Genomic DNA, 22,677 nt, shown 5'->3' with positions numbered 1-22,677 from the left:
AGAGAGAGAGTATTGAGTAGCCAGCTACAAAATAAGTTATTCTATAGCCACCTCCATTTACGATAATTTTATATACTAATTTACGATAATGTCAATACATATTTATGATAATTAGGTTACTATAACATATGGGGATATTTATCATAACGTTATAGTAAACCACTTAGTAAGGAGTTACTATAATCTCGTGAATTAACATAGTAATTATCGTAACTCAAAGTGGCTACAGAATAAGTTATTTTGTAGCCAGCTACATGCTAGTGTGTGTGTATATATATATATATATATATATATATATATATAGGGAGAGGCTATTCAGTAGCCGGCTACAGAATAAGTTATTCTGTAGCCACCTCCATTTACCATAATTTTATATACTAATTTACCGTAATGTCAATACATATTTACAATAGTTGTGCAACTTTTAAGAGGAGTACCATAGCAGTTCTCTTGTCTAGTGACACTTTCGGTGTTTATTACGGGTCTTAGTTTTCTACATGTGAGTTTTGGGCTTTTGGCCCACGTATGTTTCCATAAACCAAACTGGTACGGCAGCAAACACGAGAAGCAGCAGCTCTGATCCGACTCGATCACGCGCGATGTCCTCCACATCGAGTTGGACGTCGACGACCACGCCGGCACCAGACCTGACGTCGCCGAGTGCCCCGGCCAGCAGGCCGCCGCCGGTGCTGGCGCGGGACCCGACGGCGACATCGGAGCGCGAGACGACGACGACCATCCAGATCCGGCAACTGAGGGATCGCGCGAACGCGCTGCGGTGGGAGCTCAACGCGGCGGCGGACGCGACCGAGGCGGCCAAGATGGCCACGAGGCACGTGGAGCGGTGCGCGCGGGAGGCGGCGGCAGAGCTCCGCCGTCTCGACGTGGTGAGGACGAGTGGGACGCAGGCCGAGAAGAAGCTGCGAGAGCTGGACGAGGAGCTCAGGGACAAGGACGCACGGATCAAGCTGCTCGAGACCATCGTCGCCACCCTCGCCGACAACAAGTGAAGGCAGGCATGCAATTTCCATGCTCGAGTCCGTGTCGTGTACGTGTGGCCGCCGCATATGCACACGACGAGAGCCTGCGTGATATGGTACTACTACTATCTATGTTCTTTTATTTAGGAATTATTACACGAGTTTTGAGGATGTGTAAAAACATGAAAGGATGGAAGAATTCTAGGAAACGATGATTGCACTCCATTGACTAGAGCCCATTTGAACTAAGGGGGTGTTTGTTCCGTGGACTAAATTTTAGTCCATGTCACATCGGACGTTCGGATGCTATTTAGGAGAACTAAATATGAGTTAATTATAAAACTAATTACATAGATGGAGACTAATTTACGAGACGAATTTATTAAGCCTAGTTAATCCGCCATTAGCACATATTACTGTAGCACCACATTGTCAAATCATGGACTAATTAGGCTTAAAAAATTCGTCTCGTAAATTAGCCACAATCTGTGCAATTAGTTATTTTTTTCGTCTATATTTAATACTTCATGCATATGTCTAAACATCCGATGGGATAGGGACTAAAATTTTCCTGTAGAAACCAAACACCCCCTAACTAAAATAAATTATTAGCATCGACCCCTCATGTTTACGAACACGATCAAATAATATACGAACTAGACGTAGTACATGTTGTCTGAAAAAATATAAATCTAGGCTCAAAAAAGAATCAGTATAAATCATAAGTCTCCAAATACTAAGTCATGCGAAGCCCATACATAACAGTATGTATAACACTAAATTTACTCGTAAAAGAAAAATGCTTTTATGCAAGTGAGATCTAGTTTTGTTCGCCTCATCGCGTAGAAGACACCGGTGCAAACGAAATTAAAAATGAATACACCGTTCGAAAGTTATAGCAATTTAAAATAAATATTTTGTCTTTTTTTTTGTGATGTCACATGTCAACAACAGGGAAAGTGAGCGGGGAAGGAGTGTGGGCGGCCGGCATGCATGCGGGATCGTGCGGGAAAGGACGGTGGCCAGCCAGCATGCATGCGGGAGCGTGCGCTCAGAAGCGTTCTCGTGAACGACCGCTAAAATGGATTTGCGGACACCAGATCAGAAACATATTTGCTTGGCTCATGATTCATGAACACCGCCGCGACCTCCCATTGCACACGTACCTTGTGGGCATGCAGGAGCCAACAGGGCACTTATTAGACAGTGACGAAGCCATAAAAAAATTTAAGAGGGGCTAAACAAAAGAATAGAGGTTTTTTTATCTTCTCTTAACCTTAGCCCCTCCTATCTAATACATGTATACATAAAATTTTAAGAGAGAACTTAGAAAAACTCCACGTGCTCAGAATGGGTTCGTAGGGGGGGCTGAAGCCCCCCTAGCACCACCGCTGGCTACGTCCCTGCATACATAATCTATATATATATATATATATATATATATATATATATATATATATATATATATATATATAGAGAGAGAGAGAGAGAGAGAGTATTGAGTAGCCAGCTACAAAATAAGTTATTCTATAGCCACCTCCATTTACGATAATTTTATATACTAATTTACGATAATGTCAATACATATTTATGATAATTAGGTTACTATAACATATGGGGATATTTATCATAACGTTATAGTAAACCACTTAGTAAGGAGTTACTATAATCTCGTGAATTAACATAGTAATTATCGTAACTCAAAGTGGCTACAGAATAAGTTATTTTGTAGCCAGCTACATGCTAGTGTGTGTGTATATATATATATATATATATATATATATATATATAGGGAGAGGCTATTCAGTAGCCGGCTACAGAATAAGTTATTCTGTAGCCACCTCCATTTACCATAATTTTATATACTAATTTACCGTAATGTCAATACATATTTACAATAGTTGGGTTACTATAACACACGGGGATATTTACCATAACGTTATATTAAACCACTTAGTAAGGAGTTACTATAATCTCGTAAATTAACATAGTAATTATCGTAACTCAAAGTGGCTACAGAATAAGTTATTCTGTAGCCAGCTACAGGATAGTAGTTCTATATATATATATATATATATATATATATATAGAGAGAGAGAGAGAGAGAGTAACAGTATCTGTGAAGTATAACAAGAGCATGCATCAGTATTGCTTGCATGGTGGTGACAGCAGGGAGCTGGCCGGCGCCGGCAGGGGAAGTCCCCGGCGCGCGTCAGGGTGTTGAGTTGAGACTGCACATGTCGATGCAGATGTGCGTACACTCTGCAGAGAGCCGAACTTTGCACGTCGTATACGCGAAATTCAGCACAGGGAAAATACTCGTGATGTTCTTGCAAAAATTAGCAGAGAAGCCATCGCACTCCGGACGACAGCTCTTGCGGCAGTCGTCCTGCACGTCGGCCATCGCAGTCGGCGGACCCATGAATAACAGGACCAGGGCGATGCAGGCAAGCCTGAACACGGCGCCATTAGCGGAAGCCATTGATCGGAAGTACTAGCTTAGGGACGCAGCTGAGTAGCTAATAAAGGTAGATGAAGAAAGCAAAATAAGATTGCAGTGTCAGCTGATGGCCTGATGTGCAAGCAGAGATATGCTATCTGTAGCAGCGAACCATGGAATCTGTCTGACTTCACATCACAGTTGTGCAGTTCGGACCCGGGGCGGCGTGGGAAGGCAGGTGCGGCTCCGGAGTGCTGGGTGGCACAGGAGGGCGACGAGGCTCTGCATCGTCCAGCTGGCCGGGGCGGCGAGGCACGGCACCGGAGTGGCGATGCGGCGAGGCGAGATGCAGCGCTGTAGTGCCGAGGCAGCAGGTTGCACACCAGGGCAGTCTCTGACATATGGCCCCATGGCTTGAGATGAAAGGATTTGGAGGGCAGGATGAGGAGAAAGTTATACCGCGTGACTTTACAGAGGCAAGTCACTGAATCTCAGTCCCCGTGTCGTGTACGTGTAGCTGCCGTGTGCGAGAGTGCCGATATGGTACTACTATACCTATGGGCTCGTTTGGTTGCCAAATTTTTTGGCAAAGTGCGACGGTAGCATTTTCGTTGTTATTTGGTAAATAGTGTCCAATCATAATTTAATTAGGCTTAAAAGATTCGTCTCGTAGATTTCGTCTAAACTGTGTAATTAGTTTTATTTTTTATTTATATTTAATACTTCATGCATGCGTCTAAAGATTCGATGTGACGGAGAATCTTGAAAATTTTTGCAAAATGGGGTGGAACTAAACTGGCCCTATATCTATGTTCATATACGAATTATTATATGAGTTGATGTGTAAAGACATGATGGAAGAATTCCAGGCCACGATGATTGCGCTAGCTGCATTGACTAGAGTCCATTGAATCGACTAAAATAAATATTGGCTGTTAAAACAAGCTAAGTAAAATATATAGCTTATTTTCAATTATGCAACACCCAGCTTATGAAAAGCGATTATTTGGCTCCCTCAAATTATTAACTATATACTCCCTCCGGTTCGGTAAAGCAGGTCGTTTTGAGGTTGTCTTAAGTCAAATATTTTAAACTTTGACTACAAATAACTTCTTTTGGGTTGAGTTTGAAAATATAAAAGTGATATAAGTAGATTCATCTCGAAATGTAGTTTCATAAAAGTATATATTGACTATATTTTATAAATATTTTATAGCAAAAAGTTACAGTCAAAGTCGTTTCTTAAAGACCGTGTCGATGTCCAAAACAACTTATTTGAGTGAACCAGAGGGAGTACATATGTTTTAGAATATTAAGGACAAAAGGTTTAGCTTATAAAAAAGTTTTAACTTATAAAAAGTTTAAGTCGGTTCTGTATATAACCTAGCTATTTTATTATAACATATTTGTCCACAACAAATTTTTCTAATGGTGTGTAACATTTCTCAATATCATCCGATGATATGGAAGGAATATCTGACGCAAGAACGGAGCATAAGACTTGGTCATTTCTTTTCTTGACCTAAGGATGGAGCACAAGACTTCAACTGCCGGCATGAGCATGTTTATGACCTGAGTTGGTCTAGTCCTCTTGTTTTATCCTCCATGTGGACGGCGCAAACAACGCTACGCTAGTCGCTAGCTAGGGTTGGACGTGTCAAATGTACTGGAACCTGCCGGATCTTGATGATGAACTTCTGCTCCGTCGTCCTTCTATAAATCCAGGTCAGGGGCTCCGACTTTTCTACCCAAAAGAAGTGGTGTACGCTAAAACAACGTCTCTTTCAACTTTGAAGCGGCAAGATGTCGGGGAAGAAGGCCAGCGAGTTCAGCAACGAGGAGGAGGTGATCGCCGAGTTCGACCGGCTCACGCGGAACGCCGCCACCGTCCAGCGGGAGACGCTGCGGCGGATCCTCGACGAGAACGCCGCCGTTGAGTACCTCCAGCGGCATGGCCTCGCCGGCCGCACTGACCCGGACACCTTCCGGGCCTGCGTGCCGCTCGCCACGCACGACGACCTCGAGCCCTACATCGTCCGCGTCGCCGACGGCGACACCTCCCCCGTCCTCACCGCCAAGCCCATCACCTCCATCTCCCTCAGGTTCGTCTTAATTCGTCATCGGTTTCAGTACTGTGTGTTGCTGCTGCTAAGCTTGGCCTTGCCAATCCATGTCCATCGTAGCTCCGGCACGACGCAAGGGAAGCGCAAGTACCTGCCCTTCAACGACGAGCTATTCAAGCTGACCATGCATGTGTACCGGACCTCCTTCGCTTTCAGAAACAGGTACGTATGACCAGGGGCGGATCTTCTGGGGGCTGGGGGGCTCCAGCCTCCTAGAGCGGGTGCATCAATGGAAATATAGAGAGGGTGAGGAAGAAAAAGAGGTGGAAGAAAGAAGAAAAATAGAGAGAAAGAAGAGATCAGTCCCCCTTCAATTATGTTCTGTATCCGCCACTGCGTATGACACGTAAGCATGACTCACGCACGCGGCACGTACGCCGGCGCACGTCCGGCCTATCGTCGTCTTTCTGATTGACGCTCCAACGACCGACCGGCGGCATCCTTTCCGGTCCATCATGCACGATCTCTGTCTTTCTTCTTTTGGCTCTGGTCTAATCCAGTAGAGCAGTAGTTCGTTCGCTCGACGACATGCGGTCGCCTGTTAGCTAGCTAGCTAGCTACTGTACATCATTTCATCTGATCTCAACGTCGTCCGGCCAGGGCGTTCCCCGTCGAGGGCGGCGGAAAGGCGCTGCAGTTCGTCTACGGCAGCCGGCAGTTCACCACCAAGGGTGGCCTGACGGCGGCCACGGCCACCACCCACCTGTACCGCAACGAGGGGTACAAGGCCGCGGTGCGCGACATCCAGCTGCCGTGCTGCAGCCCCGACGAGGTGGTCTTCGTCGCCGCGGACTTCGCGCAGTCTCTCTACTGCCACCTCCTCTGCGGCCTGCTCTTCGCCGGCGAGGTCCGGTCCGTGTTCGCCATGTTCGGGCACAACCTCGTGCTCGCGTTCCAGACGCTGGAGCGGGTGTGGGAGGAGCTGTGCCACGACATCCGCCACGGCGCCCTGTCTCCAGCGCGGGTCACCGAGCCGGCGCTCCGCCGGGCCGTGTCCGCGCTCCTCGCGCCGCCGAACCCCGCGCTCGCCGACGAGGTGGCGCGCAGGTGCGCCGAGGCCGGGCTCCGCGACTGGCGCGGGGTGGTCCCGGCGCTGTGGCCCAACGCCAGGTACGTGCACACGATCGTGACGGGGTCCATGGAGCACTACGTCAGGAAGATCCGGCACTACGCCGGTGGCCTTCCGCTGGTCGCCATGGATTACGGCGCGTCGGAGGGTATGGTCGGTGCCAACGTCGAGCCGGAGGTGCCCCCGGAATCAGCAACGTTCGCCGTGGTCCCAGACATCGCCTACTTCGAGTTCATCCCTCTCAAGACCAACGACGGCGGCGGAGCGGCCTGTACCGATACCGGCACGAGCTACAACACCGAGGCGGATCCCGTCGGCCTGACGAAGGTCACCGTCGGCGAGCACTACGAGGTCGTCATGACCACCTTCGCAGGTACGTTCATCAGTTCATGCATGTTCGTTGCATACCATGTAATGCATCGTATGCAAGTACGTTGAAATGGCACGCAGGCTTGTACCGGTACCGTCTCGGCGACGTGGTGAAGGTGGCCGGCTTCTACAACTCGACGCCGAAGCTCAAGTTCGTGAGCCGAGGGGCGATCGGTCCCACGCTGTGCATCAACGTCGACAAGAACACCGAGCTGGACGTGAAGCTCGCCGTCGATGGCGCGGCCGAGATCCTGGCTGCCCGGAACACGTCGTTGGAGGTGGTGGACTACACCAGCCACGCGGACGTGTCGTCCGACCCGGGCCACTACGTCGTCTTCTGGGAGCTCAGCGGCGAGGCCGACGACGACGTGTTGCAGCGCTGCTGCGACGAGCTGGACCGGCGCTTCGTCGACGCTGGGTACGTGAGCTCGAGAAAGACACGCGTCATCAGGCCCCTGGAGCTGCGGGTACTACGGCGGGGCGCCTTCCAGAAGGTGCTGCACCACTACCTCGCCCTCGGAGCTTCGGCGAACCAGTTCAAGTTCCCGAGGTGCGTCGCCCGGTCCAACTCCGGCGTCCTCCAGGTCCTCTCCGACAACGCCGTCAAGATCTTCTTCAGCACAGCCTACGACTGAAGATGGCAGAGGCACACGGTGGCGCGGCGATCCCTAACAACTCAGGCGGTTTGTGAGTGTGACATAATTTGACGCGAGAGCGACCCGTTTTCTTTTGACAAGTTGCACTCCCCTGCATGCCTACATGTTTTCTGCATCTTTTTTGTTTGGCATTATTTTAAGCATGTGGCCTGTTTGTAATAAGGCTACAATGGACATCATAAAATACAATAGACTTTTTATGGCAGTTATCGGTTAAAATATAATAATAAAACTTTGTTGATCTGTGAATGCACACTAAAAATCATATCCTCTGTTTTTTAGAAGCTGCTAGAGATTTGTGCCGTTTTTCCATTGGATGAAAAAACAAATTGCTTTCCCGTTTGGCCTATGTCCACATGATCCCGCAATCTAACATTTGATTTGGTTTCCTCCCTCCAACTATGTCAATTGGTATGATTTTGCTCTTAACAGGATTTGCTTTTTTTTTTGTTTCTCCACATACAAGGTGAGTCATAATTTCAGATTTTTTAGGGCTATAATGGGCATCATAAATCATTTAAAAATACATTACGAATCTTCTTCATTATATTTTATACAATTTCAGCTATCGCACTCAAATAAAAAAACAACTTGAGCATGCAAAAACAATAAAAAAAAACTCCTTTTTAGGGTCAAATTAGACTAACTAAAATAGTTGAAAGGACTAAACAGAATCAAAATGTTAGTTTAGAAGAAGGTTATCTGGATATATGCCAAACTGACTAATAGTAAAGTATGAATTACGTTGTTAAGTAATGATGGTTCCTCCATGTCAAAATGATAAGCGTATTTTGTACAATAAAAAGTCAACTCTGAACACAATTAAAATTATATACAATTTTAGGACAAAAAATGGCATAAATAGATTTGTTTTCAAAGTACCTAGCTATGGGTAGTTGGTTTGTCAAGGAAACACTTCAAACTTTTGTGTGTGTGTGCATGTTTATAACTATATGCCGCTTATGTTTGTTAAAACTCAATGGCCAAAGTATGCATCAAAGAAAATTATACATTATTTGAAAAATTAAAATAATATAATAACTTTTTTTTGGTTGCAGAACCATCACAAAAACTGCGCTATTAAAATCAGTTTTGCAAAGCTACACATGTTTTCTAATTTCATGTCAAAAAGTGTAGTTTTGTGATATGTATGACAATGTAAGTGCGAAGATGATTCACCGCAGTGTCCTTTTAGCAATAAAGGATGTCACTAAAAGTATTTTTTTTTGTGAAACTGAATTTTGAAAGTGCAGGCTCTTCGTGATGTTTTTCCAGTAGGATTTTCGAAAGTAATTAAGAAAATATATAATGGGCCGCCGGGCCATTAATGAGCCGTCCTCTTGCAGTGCCCACTACCTGTCGGCCTTCGTTTTAAGTTGGGAAGATAACTTGGACTTTTTCAATGTCCTTGTGTATTTTGGCCCAAACTAAGCCCAAGACCGAGAGACGATGGCGGCTCTTTACAGTTCGGTCCACCCGTCCAATTTCTTATAGTCCCTTCACCTTCTACTCTCTAGGTAGCATTACGTCATTCCATTGAAGTGTTACGTTATGCAGTTTTTAAGAGTGTCACGTCATCTCTCGATATCTAAATTAATAAATGAAACAGCTTCTCTCAATACACAACTTTCATTTCATAATTTATAGGCTAACCAAAGGCATTTAATTACTTCATGAAGTTGCGAGTAAAACGCTTGAAGATGAAACAAATTACTTTTACGTAGTGTTTGGTTGGATGTTTCGTAGCGGTATCTAATTACAGCGGCAACTAAAAACGTTAGATTCTGTTTGTTTTCTCCCCACTGTAAACAGATCACGCCGTAAAGCGATACGGGCTAATAGAAACTTGATACCGCTGAAACCGAGGTGTAATCTGCTCGGCTCGTCTATTCCGTCTTCCTGCTCGTTTGCTTCGTCTCCCCCGCCTCCATAATCTTCGTCCGGCTCGTGCCTAGTGCCGGCGCCGCCCATCCCCATTGCCTCCTCACTTCCTAGCGTGACTCCATCCCTTCGTCTTTCCCTCATCCAATCTCGTCCTGCAGTTGCAACCGGTCATGGATCGAGCAGTACGGATGCCTCGGGAGTCCAAGCACGCGATGCCGACGGCGCCGGATGTGGCCGTCGGGGGCGCGCTGCTCTCCGGGCGCCGCGCCGGCTGCACGACGACGTCAATTTGGGAGTGCACGCGGCGTGCGAGGCCGTGCGGTGTGACCCCGTGGGACATCGTCACGTACGTGCTCGTGGCCACCGTGCTGGCATGTGGCGAAGACCCCGGCCGCGGCGGATTCCGGATGCACGAGTTTCATTCGTCTGTGTGGCCCGTTTATCCGATTCCTTAACGGATGGCAACCAAACAAAAAAAAATCAGTATTCACTTAATTTGTTTCCATTCACGGTGTCTTCCATTACTATTTGCATTTACGTTTACATAATGCAACCCAACAGAACCTTAGTGGAGTTTCATTCCATACTCCTATTTTCGTAGCCTTGGTAACTCTGTCCATGTCCATCAGGTTTCATCCTCATAAAACCCAACTCTATACTTCCTTATAAATTTCATGGCATGCAACTAGTTTTGTATTTTATTTAATGACATTAAAACTAACTTGTAAGGAGAATGGCCTTAGCCCGAGAGACGCAGTGCAGTTCCAAACAAACAAACAAACAAACAAATTAGAGTTTTTAACTCTGACACCCGCACCGGATGGATATAATGAATTTTGATATAATGACACAATGTGAGCGTCAATTTATTGGACGTCCTTCCCGCTGTTTACTAGCACACGTAAATCGTCAACCAGATATGTGGTATGCCGTGCAACACCAAACATAACATGTACTGATCGATAGTCTGATACCATAACCATGATGATTTGCTACGAGCTGGGCGAATGATCGGCCAGACACTCAGACGACGACGACGACGAATGGTACGTTCCGCCCGTCCATGTCTCTTTGAGTGCCGAAATCCATTCGGGGTCCATGACACGAGGCTACTCCACTGCTCTAGCTACCACAACCGTCCGGTGCTCTTCACTCAAATCAGAGATCGACCTCATCGGCACGTGCCGCCGTGCCGGAAATTAAGGATCCGTCCGCGGTCCGTGCAAGTGGCTGCGCTGCACGCAGGCCCAAGCCCAATGGCAACAACACATGGTCGTCTATAGTAGCTAGCACGTACTGTAACACATGTCTCTGTAGCATTCACGTCCCTGACAACGGGGCATGCAGGAGCAGAGACGAGAAAGAGGCAAGACTTCGCTGACTTCGCTGACTGTGTGGGCTTTGGCTTTGCCTCTTCTTGCTTGTTGCTTCACAAACGACGATGACATGTGGTCACCCAACGGCCCCCGAAGGATAAACATTCAGAGCTCAGAGGGTCAAAGGATCCATCTGGGAGAAGATACCATAAGAAATATTAACAGGTTTATTTCACTCGATTTAACGACGACACTACTACTTGCAAACAGGACACACTGGTTGCGTCATGCAGGAGTACCAGTTGCACCGCAATGGCTCATCACAACAAGCACCTGAATCTGCTGCATGAACATCCTGCACAGCTGCAAGTCTGCAAACTACCTGATCTGTCACTGCATGCATGCACGCGCCAATGCAAGGCCAGGGGTGTGCATGGCGCCATGGCGTCGCTGCATGCATGCTCGTCTTCTACCTTCTCTTCCTTCCTCTCGTCGCCGTCCACCGTCCACGCACGGCAGTAGCGATCGAGCGTCGTCGTCAGTCGTAGGCGGCGCTGAAGAAGACCTTGACGACGTTGGCGGAGAGGATCTGGAGGACGCCGGAGTTATTGGACCGTCCGACGCACCGCGGCGACTTGAACTGGCTGACGGGGGCGCCGAGGGAGAGGTAGTGGAGGAGCACCTTCTGGAAGGTGCCCCGCTGCAGCACCCGCAGCTCCAGGGGCCCGATGCCGCTGGTTTTCCGTGACCCCACGTACCCCGGGTCCGTGAAGGCGCGGTCCAGCTCGTCGCAGCAGCTCTGCAGCACGTCGTCGTTGCCGTCGGCGTTGAGCTCCCAGAAGACGACGTAGTGGCCCGGGTCGCGCGACACCTCCGCGTGGCTGCTGTAGTCCACCACCTCCAGCTTCTCCGCCGCCAGGATCTTGGCGGCGCTGTCCACGGCCAGCTGCAGATCCTGCTCGCTGTTCTTGTCGATGTTGATGCTCAGCATCAGGTTCCGCCGGCACACGAACTGGAGCTTCGGCGTCGAGTTGTAGAACCCGGCCACCTTCACCACGTCCCCTAGACGGTACCGATACAGCCCTGCCAAAATATATATATTCTTTTAATATCAAAAAGAGCAATAATGATGCACAACGCGAGTGTTTCATCACTTGCAGGCAAATCTTATCCGTTCATCAGACAGGGTCACAGGACACATCATGTTGTGTAGGCCCTTTCTCATGACGTGCGTGCCCTGTGCATACCCATCCATGAAGAGTCAGAGTTCAAGCAATGGAAGTCTCCAGGCTGGTGCAGCAAAGTCTGCGAACTAATTAAGGCGATGGAAAAACATACAAAATGCCCACGTCCACAAGCCCACAAGCCACAAAGGTGATAGGTGAGGAAGAAAGCGAAAGGTTCTTGTCTAGTACATAGCTGCTTGGACGACTAGTACTAAGACACAGACAGGCAGACAGACAGCCTGAAAATTCAGCTGCTTCGTTCTGAATAAGATTCATTCAACGAAGAAGCCAGTGTTTGACGGCAGCAAGCAGCCGTTGCACTCAGTTGTGAATGCAAGCGACCCCTGCTGGTCAGATTCAGTTAGACTATGGCTTAGGTTCCTTGCAGGCTGCAGAACGGCCAAGAACAATGAACGGACGGCAAACCGACAAACCACCATGGAAGTAGCTCTTTTGTCTTAACATATTTTTCATGGCCGGTCCACCAGTTCCACACCTAATCCATATTTTACTGGCCGATATATATAGTATTTACTAGGAGTAGATGCTATTAGTACTCTACTACCTCTACTAGCTAGTCTTTGGTCCAATCAGTGCCTTTTTTCGCTTTTCGAAAACAAAACAAAACAATACGGAATCTCACATCAAATGATTAATTTCCATTCAGACTAAATTGCTGAATAAGTCGTTTTTGCAGTTGCATCACCCGTGTCACTTGCCATTCAGTCAAGTTTAATATTCAGGCAGTGGGCAGTAGTGTAGGAGTAGGTTCCAAGAAGAAGAGTACTCCTAGCTACTAGCTGTGTGACAGTAACACTGCAACTGATGATGGATGGATGGATGGATGTGCATGGGAAAAATTTTCTATTCATTTCAAAACTGCGTTATATAAGTCCTAGCAGATGATTTGCAAACACACGTTTGCGCACCTCATATGCGTTGAAAATGGTTAGACTTTTAGACTAGAATCTTTTAAACAAAACCCTTTTTGCATTAGTTTGTGCACTCCTGTTTCTTGCTGATTGTTTTGTTCACACTGTTACCGAATCCAGATCTCCGAGATCGTCCATGCATCTCCTGTCCTTGATGACCTACCAGAGATACTATACAAATGGACGCACAAAAGTGCAGAGCGGTCGCCAAACAGAACAACAACTAACGTCGGTTTCAGACCTCCTAACGTTTTTTTTTTCAACTGGGAATAAAATCCATGCTGCGAGTACGACGGTCGCAGCTCACCAAAGAGCCATCTGCTTTCTCTGAAAGTGAGATCTCACTTTGTGCCTTGTTCAGTTGTTCGAGACCGGGAGGACGTACGTGATCGATCGCAAAAGCCCAAGGTTCGGACAGCTGCTGAACGGCGACCGCCGGCCGGACCGCCGGAGTCAATCCCAGCCGGCCCCTCCTTCGGCGGTCGTCGTCAGACTCAGAGGGGATCCAAGTCAACAAAGAGGAAAGCGTGAGACGAAACCAAAGCTGTGCGTCTCACTGTGCCCACAGGTTAAGATTAGTACGTCCACTACTGTCCACAGCAGCACAAAGCAAAGTTTGGTCTCCATCTGGATCTGGAGTAATTAGGTAGCTGCTGGCATGAAAGTAACAGGCTTCTAGGGCTTTGTACGTTTTTCTCCGCTGTACAAGCAACAACTGTTAGACTTGGAGTACCCTGTAAGGTAGATTCGGGTTAGACTCTATGGAGTACCTCTGGTAGATTCGGGGTAGGCTTCTTACTTAGATGACAAAACCATTGATGTACCTTGGTCTTGGTCACCATTCGGTCTATGGCGCCACAGTGGCTTGGACGACGGTGACACGGCAGCTCGACGCAGTGGTTTCAGCGTAGTGGAGTCGAGGTCCAGTGGCCCGGTGGTGACACTACAGGGGCGATGGTGGAGTCGTTGGGGCTTCCCGTCGATGGCAGCACTCTTCTTTACATCGGATTAGGTTTTCTGTTGGTGGTAACGGCGGCTCCGGTCAACCTCGTAGTCCAAGCCTTGATCCTCACCTCTCTTTATATAGTGCTGTGCGACAGGGGTCCATCAACCATATTAGGGTTGGGCGCCCCCGATCAGGGCGCAGATCCAAAGGCCCAATAGGCCGATCAACTAACATTCTCCCCATTGATCTCACTACCATCTTTCAATTTCATCATTTATTTTTGTTCATTCCATTACAGATTAGCGCATAGAGCATGTTTCATCGTCAGGTCAATTGTCGATAGATTTAACAGCTACAGCACACCACTCTGTTATGAAATAGATACTTAACTTTGGGCCTTCTTTTGTCCAGGAATTTTAGGCTTTCCCTTAAACCCATGCTAGCTACATGTTCTCTGAACACGTTGGGTGGTAAGCCTTTTGTAAGCGGATCCGTGAGCATCTTTTCTGTACTTATATGCTCAAGACTTATGACATGATCCCGGACTTTATCTTTCACAACATAATACTTTATGTCAATGTGTTTGGCAGCACCACTTAACTTATTGTTGTGAGCAAACTGTACTGCCGAATTATCATCGCAATATAACTTAAGTGGTCTATAGATGTCGTCAACCACCTTCAAACCGGGTATGAACTTCTTTAGCCAGTTCACCTGCCCCGTTGCCTCATAACACGCTACAAACCGTCATACATTGTGGATGATGTAGTGACGGTTTGCTTTGAGCTTTTTCATAAAATAGCTCCCCTTGCGAGAGTGAATGCATATCTAGACGTGGATTTTCTATCATCTCCCGCATAATCATAATATGAATATCCCACTATATGGAGTGAATCTAATCTTCTATACGTCATCATGAGGCCTTTCGTTCCTTGCAAATAACACAAGACTTTCTTTACCACTTTCAAGTGTTCTGTTCCAGGATTGCTCCGGAATCTGCCAAGTAACCCGATAACAATTGCCAAGTCAGGGCGCGTACATACTTGAGCATATTGCAAGCTTCTGACAGCTGAAGCATATGGAACCACTTTTATTTGATCGATCTCATATTGGTTCTTGGGGCATTTAAAATCCCCATATCTATCGCCCTTGACTATAGGAACAGGTGAGGGACTACATTTGTGCATACATAATTTCTTTAAGATCTTTTCAATGTATGCCTTTTGTGACAGTCCTAATACCCCTTTATTTCTATCTTGGTGAATCTCGATCCCTAGAACGAACGAAGCTTCACCAAAATCTTTCATATCAAATTTTGAGGACAAAAACTTCTTTATCTCTAGTAGTAGACTAACATCACTTCTAGCAAGTAAGATATCATCCACATACAGGACAAGGAAGATAAACTTCCCATTCTTAAACTTTCTATAGACACAATTGTCCTCTACATTCTCTTTAAACTCAAAATTCCTTATTGTCTGATCAAACTTCAAGTATCACTATCTTGAAGCTTGTTTTAATCCATAAATGGATTTCTTTAGGTGGCATCCCATTCGTTCTTTTTCTTCCATGACAAAACCTTTCGGTTGTGCTATGTAAAACTTTTCCTCCAAGTCTGCATTGAGAAATGCCGTCTTTACATCCTTCTGATGTAATTCTAAATCGTAATGTGCCTCTAATGCCATTATGATTCTGAAGGAATCCTTACATGAGACTGGAGAAAAGGTCTCATTGTAATCAATTCCTTCTCTTTGCGTAAAGCCTTTTGCCACAAGTCGTGCTTTATATCTCTCTATATTCCCTGGAGAGTCAAGTTCTATTTTGTAGACCAATTTACAGTCTACTATTTTGGCTCCTTTAGGAATTATTTCCAAGTTCCAAACTCGATTGGCATTTATAGATTTCATTTCATCTTCCATGGCCTTAAACCACTTCGATGAATGATCACTTCTCATGGCTTCTTCAAATGAGGTGGGATCATCCTCTATTTGAAATTCCTCAATGTTGTATACTTCATAGTCAGCAGTAATAGCTGATTTTCTAACTCTTTGAGACCTTATAGGGGCCTCCACATTTGGCACATCTTCTATTTGAGGCTGTAGTTGCTCCCCCTTATGTGTGGCAATAGGTTCTATTGGATCCTAAAGAACAGGTTCCTTATCATCATTCATTTTTGCCATAGGTGGAATAACAACAGGTGCTAGCACCACAGTATCTTGCACTGTTGGTGCAACGACAGTAGGTAGTGAGAAAATTAGCTCATGAAACATTGGAGTGGGCGCATACACCCACTTCTCTTCAAGGTCAATTTCTCGAGCTACCATGCTCCCCCTCATCAATTCATTCTCTAGGAAGACAGCGTGTCTCGTTTCCACAAACTTTGTATGTCTCTCTGGACAGTAGAAACGAAAATCTTTTGACTTTTGTGGGTAGCCAATAAAATGACAACTTACTATTTTGGGATTTAGCTTCCCAATGTTTGGGTTAAATACTTTTGGCTCAGCAGGGCTCCCCCACACACGTAAATGGTTTAGTGAGGGTATTTTTTCTGTCCACAACTCATACGGTGTTTAGGGCACCGACTTACTTGGTACTCTATTTGCATCTTTCAACTACTCCATTCTACTGAGGTTCACCTAGTATAGAATACTGGGCTACTATGCTATTCTCCTGTAAGAACCTTACAAAAGGTCTAGGAACTTGGCCATATGGAGTATGCCGACCATAGTACTCCCCCACGGTCGGACCTGGCCATCTTAATCTTTAAATTGCGTTGGATTTGAACTTTTGCCTTAAATATCTACATTTATCCAATGCTTCTATTCTTTCTTTTATTGGATAAATATAGACATAACTGGAGTAATCATCTGTGAATGTTATGAACGAATCATTACCATCCACACTCTTTACAGAAAACTGACCATAGATGTATGTCTGAATAATCTATAAAATTACTATGCTTTGTTTGACGTCATTCTTAATTTTCTTTATATACTTTTCTTTTATGCATTCTCTACATTATTCTAAATCTGAGAGCTCTAATGGAGGAAAAATATTATTCTTAACTAGTCTTTCTATTCTCCCCCTCGAAATATGGCCTAAATGATAGTGCCATAATTTCGACGACGTATCGTGAGCTTTTTTATGCCACCATTTCTAGATTAACACTTTGTCACCAGCTGCTTTATTAGCTAGGTAGCATATGTCTTTGAAGAGCCAGTGAACCGACTCTTTATTCTATCGAGGTACTCGGTGACCGTGTTACACTCTGGGATTAAGCCTATAATTACAGGCTCAATCGTGTTCTTTATCACAGCCCAACATTTCTTGTTGGCAGTGAGTCACTTCCTATGCTCAGAGTCATAGGACATCTTTTTGGGATTCAAAATCCCTTTTCTTTAGTTGCACAAGCAGCATCAGCCTTGTTTGTCTCCCTCACCGGTGCCACATGATCATGTGGGACACGGTGAGGTGACTACCCAGTCCACCTCAACCAAGATGAAAACCAAGTTAAACCTTTTCTTAACATAAAATTAACACTATTTGCATGCCTTGATTCCAACGTCGGTCAAAATCAAAACATACAACTATTCTCGTGCACTAATTCTACATTACCGTTGGACAGAAATAGAATTAATGCATAAAATCATTAAAATTATCAACTATTTTTATACACTAACTCTACATCACCGTTGGGCAGAAATAGAATTAATGCATAAATCATTAAAATTTACAATTGTTCTTATACACTAATTCTATATCACCGTTGGGCAAAAATAAAATTAATGCATAAAATCATTAAAATTACGATATTGTTATTAACAACGTTGGTTAGAAAATAACAACATCATAATCATGTCAAAATCTCTTTTTCTCTAATTAAATATCACATTGGTTCAAAATAACTAGAGAATCAACAATTTCTTTAGCAGCGAAAAAACACTCTTTTTCTCCAATTAAATATCACGTTGGTTCAAAAATAACTAGAGAATCAACTATTTCTTTAGCAGCGGAAAAATAATTTAATTTAATGAATTTTGCCCTCAGGACAAATCTCTTTTCTATTTTCTTTAAGCCATTTATTCATTTTCTACGAAATAAATATTTGCTGAAAAAAGAAAAAAAGAAAAAACTGATTCATTTCGTACTGTTCATTCGGCCCAGCGACCAAAACTGCTCGGCCCGCTTCCTTTGCGCGACGCCCGGCCGCACCCAGGCCACAACCTGGGCCTAGGCCGGCAAAGCCGCTCGGCCGTGTGCGCCCGCCTGGCCCGCATCGCTGGCCCGTTCAATCTTGGCCTCTCATCTGCATCGGACGGCTGCGTGCGTACGTCGGTCGAACAAAACGCGACGGGCGCCCTCCCCCGAAACCCTAACGGCCATTCGGCCTCTTTGCTCTCTCTCTCTCTCTCTCTCTTCGCCGCTCTCTTCTCTCCTCACCACAGCGAGGCGAGCGGCGACCGAGCGGGCAGCCATGGCACCGTCGCCGGCCCCCTCGTTAGTGTGCGCGCTCCCCAGCGGGTGAGCGCGCCGCCGTCGAGTGCCTTGGCCAGGCGCCCCCTTGGCCGAGCCCGGCGAGCAGCGACCCTGGCTCAGCCCTCTTCTCCCCGCGCGCCGACGAGGCAATAGCGCTGCGCAGCGGCGAGGTAGGCCACCCCTTCCCCTTCTTCCCCTTCTTCTCTTTTGGAATTAACCCGATTTGGGGATGGGGTCAAAAATTAGGGTTAGGGTTTTGGGATTTGCACCGTTCTTCTTCCCCAGAGGGACTCTGGATTTTAGGGTTCGGCTTTGATTCTTTTTTAGGCCGAATCCCTCTTCTTTTGTTCTCTCCTTCACCCGGTTAGGGTTAGGGTTACGTTAGGGTTCGGTTAAACCGGATTCGGTTTTTTCTTTCGATTTTGATTCAAGATCTTCGAGATAAGCCCCTTTCCCTCTCCTTTTCTTCTCTTTTGGATCTGCTTTCTTGATTTTCTTCTCGGATTCAACCGATTGGGGATTAGGGTTAGGGTTCACTGTTGTTCTTCCCCGAGACTGATTCACGGGTTAGGGTTCGGGTTTGAGATCCTTTCAAAAAACCGACACCCTTTCTCTTCACCTAGTTAGGGTTAGGGTTAGGAATTACTGTTCTTCTTCCCCTTACTCCTTTCCTCGGATCCGAACTGGGTTTGTACTTTTCTTGCCGCGCGCTGGTGAAGACGGCGGTGCGACAACTTTCCCCGCGCGGTGGCGGTGGTGACCGGGAGTTGGGTGACATCCGCCACCCCCCGGTCCCTTTTTTGTTTTCTTTTACCCAGTTAGGGTTAGGGTTTCAATCTGAAATGGATTGAACCCTTGTTCTTTTGATTACTTTTCAATGCTCTACCCCATACTTTGACCTTGGCTTTGATACCATTGTTAGACTCTATGAAGTACCTCTGTAAGGTAGATTCAGGGTAGGCTTCTTACTTAGATGACAAAACCGTTGATGTACCTTGGTCTTGGTCACCATTCGGTCCATGGCGTCACAGCGGGTTGGACGACGGTGACACGGCAGCTCGGCGCAGTGGTTCCAGCGTAGTGGAGTCGAGGTCCAGTGGCCCGGTGGTGACACTGCAGGGGCGACGGCGAAGTCGGTGGGGCATCCCGTCGCTGGCAGCACTCTTCTTTAGATCGGATTAAGTTTTCTGTTGGTGGTAACGGCGGCTCCGATCAACCTCGTAGTCCGAGCCTTGATCCCCATCTCTTTATATGGTGCTGTGCAACAGGAGTCCACCAACCATATTAGGGTTGGACACCCTCGATCAGGACACAGATCCAAAGGCCCAATAAACCGTTGTGCCTATTGGTGAAGTTCAACTAACAACAACAGCTCGTACCATCCAAACCTAAATCCGATGAACATCTTGGCCGGCCCAACGACAGTACTTTTCGTTTCTACAGTGTACAGTTCTTGAAACCGGCCGGCATTATATTGTTCAATGCAAGCACAGCTGGAATGGTTAAGAGATTAGTCTAGTGACGATGTACGGTAGGTCAGAATTTGGAAGTCTGGTGATGAACAAACATACAAAACAGTGGTAAGCACCATGCGTCATCGTCGTCGTCGTCGTGTATGAATTAAAACGAACGAGCGAGAGCGAGGACCAAGCCCCAAGGAGGATGTGTGTAATGCAGTGTTACCTGCGAAGGTGGTGACGACAACCTCGTAGTGCTCGCCGACGGTGACCTCGGTGAGGCCGACGGGCTCGGCCTCGGCGTAGCAGGTATCGTCGTCAGCGGCACCGCCGTGGCAAATGGTGGCCTTGAGCGGGATGAACTCGAAGTAGGCGATGTTAGGGAGCACGGTGAAGGTGACGGACTCCGGCGGCGTCTCGGGCTCGACGTTGGCGCCGACCCATCCCTCGGACGCGCCGTACTCGGCGGCGACGAGGGGCAACCCGCCCGCGTAGTGGCGGAGCTTCTTGACGTAGTGCTCCATGGAGCCCGTCATGATGCCGTGCACGTACCTGGCGCTGGGGAAGAGCGCCGGGATGACGCCGTACCAGTTGCTGAGCCCGGCGCACCTGCGCGCCACCTCGTCGGCGAGCGCCGGGTTCGGGCCCGTGAGCAGCGCCTCGACGGCCCTGCGGACGGCGGGGGCGGTGACGCGCGTGGGGGAGAGGGAGCCCGCGCGGATGTCGGCGCACAGGTCCTCCCAGACGCGCTCGAAGGTCTGGAAGGCGAGCACGAGGCTGTGCGCGAAGGTGGCGGACACGATGCGGACCTCGTCGGCGTACAGCAGGCCGCACAGGAGGTGGCAGTAGAGCGACTGCGCGAAGTCGGCGCCGAAGATCACGGCTTCCGGGCTGCACACCTGCGACTGGATGGCGCGCATCGTGGGCATGAACTCCTCGCTCCGGTACACGTTGGTGGTGGCCGTCGTCGCCGTCAGCCCGCCCGTGGTGGTGAACTGCCGGCTGCCGTAGATGAACTGCAGCGCCTTGCCGTCCTCCACGGGGAACGCCCTGCAAGCATGGATCGTCCTCAGATTGGAAGAGTTCATGATGGATCGAAGACTAAAAGCCTGGTCGTTGGAGCGTCGTCGATCGACGACGTGCCAAGGCTTATTATTGTTGTCTTGGGTGATGAGATGTGGCATGCACGTGTGGTGTGAGTGTGTACTCACCTGTTCCTGAAGGCGTAGGAAGTCCGGTATATCTGCATCGTGGACTTGACGAGCTCCTGGTTGAAGGGCAGGTACTTGCGCTTCCCCTGCGTCGTGCCGGAGCTGCAAGACATGACATGGGGCCATGGGGGCCGGCGGTACGTCCGTCGTCAGTCACGGTGACCTTATTACTGACATGGCGAGAGCCAGAGAGCGAGTCGACACGACGACAGACAGTGCGCGGTTACCGACCGACCTGAGGGAGATGGAGGTGATGGGCTTGGCGGTGAGCACGGCGGAGGTGTCGCCGTCGGCGATGCGCGCAATGTAGGGCTCGATGTAGGCGTGCGTGGCGAGCGGCACGCAGGCCCGGAAGCTGGCGGCGTCGGTGCGTCCCGCGAGGCCCCGGCACCGGAGGTACTCGGCGCTGGCGTTGTCGCCGAGGATCCGGCGCAGCGTGTCCCGCTGCACGGCGGCGGCGTCCCGCGTCAGCGCCTCGAACTCGGCGATCACCGCCTCGCCGCAGAACGCGGCCTGCATCGGGTTCTTGTTCTCCGGCATGGCGTCGTCGGCGTCGCCCGGGACCGGCCGCCTGCTGCTGGCCCTCGTCCGGCTGCTCCTCTGTCGTCTACCTGCGAGGCGAGACAAAAGGACCGGCACCCGGACAAGGAGTGAGGACGTCACGCCCAGGGACTCGCGCCTCATCGCATCGGTGGCTGGTTGTTGCGTTGTTGTGCGCTGCGCACGGCACGGGCACGCAGAGGCAGGCAGGCACTGAGCTGTGCTCCTCCAACTCCACGACGGCCGCGCGCGCCCGTCCGTTGGTGCAGCGTTGGGCGGGGAGCGGAAGATGACGGCAGCAATCTCATGCGATGGGGGTTAGTTTGAGTGCACGCCCCACTTGGCTCGCAAGTCGCAACCAATTTGCAGCGAGCGAGCGAGCGAATGGGATAAAAAAGTGGAGACGGAGACGGAGACGGAGACGGAGCACCGCAGGGAACCGCGCGCGCTCCTCTCCCTCCCCATGAATGACCAGACGAGTCCAGACCAGCGCACACGGCGTCGGCCGGCGGCACAGCTGAGCTGAGAGCGCGGCGCGCACGCGGGGGGACCCGGCCAGCCGCAAGGCACAAGGCCAGCGAGCGAGGAGGAGAAAGAGAAGAAGACAGAGGTAGCCAGTAGCCTCACCTGCGGACGACGCCGCGGCCGGGGCCGGACAGCGGACGGCGGCCTTCCTCCCCCTCCCCTCGCCCTGCTCCGGCGGCGAGCGAACTCGAAACGGCCGTGCTGGTGCGGTGTGCCGGACCAGGTCACGCACGACTGGACTGCCTCTGCCTGCGCCAGGCCCCTGCCTGCATATATACACGCGGGCAGCACGCCGTCCGTGCGGTGCGCGCGCGCGCGCGCCTGCGAGCGTGTCCGTGAAGCGGCGGGGCCCAGGCGCAACGCCCAGCTGACAGCGACGCCATCAATATTTGTGCTGATCGATTGAGTGTGAGTGAGTGAGCGAGGATATGTATGGTGCTCTTGATATGTATGGTGCATCCACCATCTTTCGCCCTGCTCGCTTGGCTTATAAGCCTACTTTTTCAACCAACAAACAATATTTTTCT

The 22,677-nt window shown here is 48.6% G+C and overlaps 2 protein-coding genes across 3 annotated transcripts; one reads left to right on the top strand and one right to left on the bottom strand.

Moving 5' to 3' along the window:
- The first annotated feature begins 5,192 nt into the window (after window positions 1–5,192).
- Window positions 5,193–7,842, top strand: LOC136451365 (probable indole-3-acetic acid-amido synthetase GH3.12). 2 transcript variants are annotated; one of them, XM_066452073.1, is made up of 4 exons: window positions 5,193–5,522; window positions 5,604–5,705; window positions 6,144–6,985; window positions 7,063–7,842. In XM_066452073.1, exons 1-4 carry the CDS (start codon window positions 5,224–5,226, stop codon window positions 7,614–7,616), a joined length of 1,797 nt encoding a protein of 598 aa, XP_066308170.1. In that variant the 5' UTR covers window positions 5,193–5,223; the 3' UTR covers window positions 7,617–7,842. The 2 variants fall into 2 exon arrangements, with proteins under 2 accessions (XP_066308170.1, XP_066308169.1); XM_066452072.1 differs by having other exon boundaries at window positions 5,193–5,705.
- Window positions 7,843–11,043: 3,201 nt separating this feature from the next.
- On the bottom strand, window positions 11,044–22,410 carry LOC136449390 (jasmonoyl--L-amino acid synthetase GH3.3-like). The gene is made up of 5 exons (XM_066449412.1): window positions 22,253–22,410; window positions 21,321–21,696; window positions 21,086–21,187; window positions 20,101–20,924; window positions 11,044–11,920 (listed from the first exon to the last, which is right to left on the bottom strand). The coding sequence occupies exons 2-5, from the start codon at window positions 21,623–21,625 to the stop codon at window positions 11,376–11,378; spliced, it is 1,776 nt and encodes a 591-aa protein (XP_066305509.1). The 5' UTR covers window positions 21,626–21,696; window positions 22,253–22,410; the 3' UTR covers window positions 11,044–11,375.
- Window positions 22,411–22,677: the final 267 nt, after the last annotated feature.

The sequence above is a fragment of the Miscanthus floridulus genome, chromosome 5 (genome assembly GCF_019320115.1).
Source record: "Miscanthus floridulus cultivar M001 chromosome 5, ASM1932011v1, whole genome shotgun sequence".
NCBI lineage: Eukaryota > Viridiplantae > Streptophyta > Magnoliopsida > Poales > Poaceae > Miscanthus > Miscanthus floridulus.
This window is presented reverse-complemented; position numbering and strand designations above follow the sequence as displayed.